Source organism: Colobus angolensis, unplaced genomic scaffold (genome assembly GCF_000951035.1).
Source record: "Colobus angolensis palliatus isolate OR3802 unplaced genomic scaffold, Cang.pa_1.0 Scaffold98, whole genome shotgun sequence".
Taxonomy (NCBI): Eukaryota; Metazoa; Chordata; class Mammalia; order Primates; family Cercopithecidae; genus Colobus; species Colobus angolensis.
In genome coordinates, this window is record NW_012123820.1 from 5,629,932 (window position 1) to 5,633,563 (window position 3,632).

General features: G+C 36.3%; 1 protein-coding gene across 4 annotated transcripts in view; it reads left to right on the plus strand.

The window, feature by feature from the left end:
- CD200 (CD200 molecule) overlaps window positions 1-3,632 on the plus strand; it is a 31,073-nt gene that overhangs the window by 20,273 nt on the left and 7,168 nt on the right. The window contains exon 6 of one of the 4 annotated variants that reach the window (XM_011932780.1): window positions 1,832-1,835. The exons of the other annotated variants lie outside the window; for them this stretch is intronic. Within the exon in view, the coding sequence (XP_011788170.1) occupies window positions 1,832-1,835 (4 nt within the window). The remainder of the gene's footprint in view (window positions 1-1,831; window positions 1,836-3,632) is intronic. 4 annotated transcript variants of the gene reach the window in all.

The window sequence follows — 3,632 nt, forward strand, 5'->3', positions numbered from 1 at the left end:
TGAGCAGACAAATAATTATCTTCATGTAGCTGTCTAGTAGCCAATAATAAAAATCTGGTAAGTAAGGTAAGTCTGTTAAGTAAGGTCAATTCTGTGTTGGGTAAATGACCAAAAGAAAAGTTTATTTTAGGTGATAATCACTACTCATTGCTCACAAATGTGTAAGCAAACTTATAGTTACTGATGTTATTTTTACATAGAAGTTAGACTACCATTACTTTTCTTGTGATCCTGTATAATGCCAGAGAGCATGATGTTGGTTTTTTCCAACTGTAAAGCAGCACAGGCCATTTCTCTGCACCATTCCTGATAGAATTATCACAGTTACTTCCCAGGAGACTACCACAGTAAGACTAATAAGATTTCAAAGGATATTCTTTTGTCTTTCATGAATCCAGTACTTTAAAACAGTGAGAAAAAATTAAAATTTCCTAGGGAAATTTTCCACCATCTCGAAATAGTTCTTTCTACTAAAACCCAGTGATTTCATAAAGTTGTCCCTTTCAGATATATGACAATGTAGTTAAATTTGGGGTTGAGAATAATCTTTTATTTCTCATTAGTCAACCCACCAACAATTATGTGGTTCTCAGAAACAATAAAAGAAACTTCGCTTTGAGGCAGATCATCGTAGACAATCACCCAGTTTTTAGGCAGCTTTATTTTGTTTGGTTTGGTTTTATTTGCTTTGGTTTGTTTGAGTCAAGGCTGCTTTGAAGAACAATAGAAAATTTAGACAATCATGTAAAATTTATATGCCAAACTTCACTTTTTTTCAAGGACTAGCTAATCCATGTAGAAGTATATTTTTCCTCTCCATGAGCTGTATATTTATCTTGATTTGCTTCTCTTCACAAAAACCTAACCTATGAATGGGTTCCTGGCAATGTATAGTAACAATGGCAAAGTTAATAAAACGTCATTTCCCAGGTAACAGAATGTCACTTTCTCCCATTTTAAGCTTAATGCTTAATATAAACAACAAAGATGTTCAATAAACAATTTGTGATAGTGTAACTGGTCATTAGTTGAAAGGGGAAAGCAAAGAATATCTATTCCCCCCTCCTGAAATAGCAACCTTTGCTTTGCTCAGAAAGCACTTTTGCTTCATATGCAAAGGCTGTATGAATGGGTAGCCCTCTGTCCAGGATGTATGAAATAAGAATCTTCGCTTTGCTCAAAAAGTACTGCATGAACGGCACTACGCACCCCCACCCCACTATCCTTATAGTTCCAGGAGGAAGGAATGTGATGCTTTACATGAGAAAAGCAATAGAGAATCTTCATTGAACCGCTTAGATTAGTATTGCTGGGAGAAATCTTGAATTCCAAGGCTATTTTTCTGCAAAAATTTTACAAATTTTGCATGATTTACCTATCATGCCAAGATGACATACATAATCTTATCACAAAACCCTTAGCAAACAGATTCTTAATGCCTGGACATTCTTGCCTGGAGCTGTTCTTTGCTGTTCTCTCTAACACCTAAACCCACATGGGCATAGGTGACTCAAATTTTAAGTTTCAGTCTATATGTGGGGAATATCTCTAGGAATCAAGACATCTCAGTCTCCTGCACAATAATTAAATGCGTGTTCAGTCCTCAAATGGCATACTCATTCCCTTGGATTTTTGGCCATGGGGCTGCTTTAAGGAGATTAGCTATCAGTACCTGTTAGATTAATTAATGAAAAACAGAAAGAATGAGAAAATCCCCCAGCTGAAAAATCTTCTAACATCTCTGCTCCTTTTGCATTTTAGCTTGCATATATCCTTTACCTAGTGTTTATTACCAGCTTGTTTTCTTTGGAATCATCTTGCATTTCAGTAGTATGGTCACACCCATATACTAAGCTTGCCTCTAAACAGATCCAAGACCCTAGCCTCTACTAACAAAAGAAACCAACTGTATGCTATTTAAACTGGAAAAGACTGGGCCACTTAATGAAAGTACTCAACATGGCTTACAGAGGGGAAAACATCATAAATGCTGTATTAATTTTCTATTGCTCCTTTACCAAATTATTACAAACTTAGTGGCTTAAAACAACACACGTGTATTATACTGCAGTTCTGAGGTCATGGGTCCATTGGGTTTAAAAGTCCAACATGGGTCTCATTGGGTTTAAAACAAGGTGTCTGCAGGGACACATTCCTTTCTGGAGGCTCTAGGGGAGAATCCTTTTTTTCCCCTCTCTCTCTTTTCCTGCTTTTAGAGACTGCCCACGTTCCTTGCCTTGCATCTTCAAAGCCAGCAAGGTCCAGTTGAGTCTTTTTCACATGGGATCACTCTAAATCTGATATGTTTGTCTCCTGTTTCTCTTATAAGGATCCTTGTGATTACATTGGGTCCTACTGCATAATCCATCTCAGGGTCCTTAATTTAATCACATCCACAAAATTCCTTTTGCCATGTAAAGTAACATATTCACAGATTCCTGGAATTAGAATATGGATGTCTTTGGGGTACCATTATTATGCCTACCACAAATGCTAAGAGGGTGTGGGAGTGAGTTGCTTAGAGGGACAGCTGTTTGCTGACCTCCCAGTGGAAGCATTCTCTCTCTGTAATTCCATAGCCTTTGCTCTGCTCTTGGCAACTCTCTGTCAAATAACTTCAAAACCTGGTCAGAACCTCTGACGAGGCAAGACTTTATTTTCCAAGATTATATTTTGTCTCTCAAATCTGTAACGCAAAAGCATCACTTCTGCTTTCCCTTGTTTTCTATCACTAACTGTAATATCACAAAAACTTTTTTTCCTTAGAATCTCAGTTCTTGCGTATTTCCTGTTTCTCCCTATTTCCACCTTTTCATAGAGGAAGCAATTCTGACTTCCTTTGTCTTAACCATAAGCATCCCGTAAACACAAGTTCACAGGGAACTGTGAAAATTCAAAGTGGGAAAATTCTATTCCTCACTCTGTGTAGTGATAGTAGGCATATAACCAAATTGGTCTTTCCCCATTTCTCATAACTTATTCAACTGGGAATTTCTCAGTCCCTAATACTTGCAGAGTCACACTATGAGGTCATTATAGATTTTAGGAGCCTCAATGCTTTTCATTTCATTTTCAGAATTCTTCAAAATTCCCATTTATAGGCCCTAATTGATTTCAGCAGCCCATATGCAGTAGAGCAGTTCTTCCACTAACAATTGTTTTTAAAGACAGAGCTAAATACATATATATATATTTGATGAAGCATACTAAGTAGAAAAATATGTTAGAAATATCGGAAAAAAATTAAGAAATAAACGTGTGTTCAGTAAAATTTAATTTGAATAATTTTAATCTCTAAAAATAACCATATTGTAAAAAAAAATACAATTTCTTCTAGTAAATAAAGAACAAATGAGATTTTGTACTACAAACACGCAAGACACATTTTGCAAAAATCACAACTTCAGTGTTAAATTCCGCATTTCATGAGGCACAATTATGGAAATTTATAAACGAGAGACTATCAAAAGAGAGCCTCTTGCCCTTATCAGTATTCAAACTAAATAGAATTTCATGATGACTGACCAATGCTGCTAGCTCTAATCTCTGTGGATACTAGTGTCACGCGCATCCGTGTGAAGAGACCACCAAACAGGCTTTGTGTGAGCAATAAAGCTTTTTTTTTTTTTTTT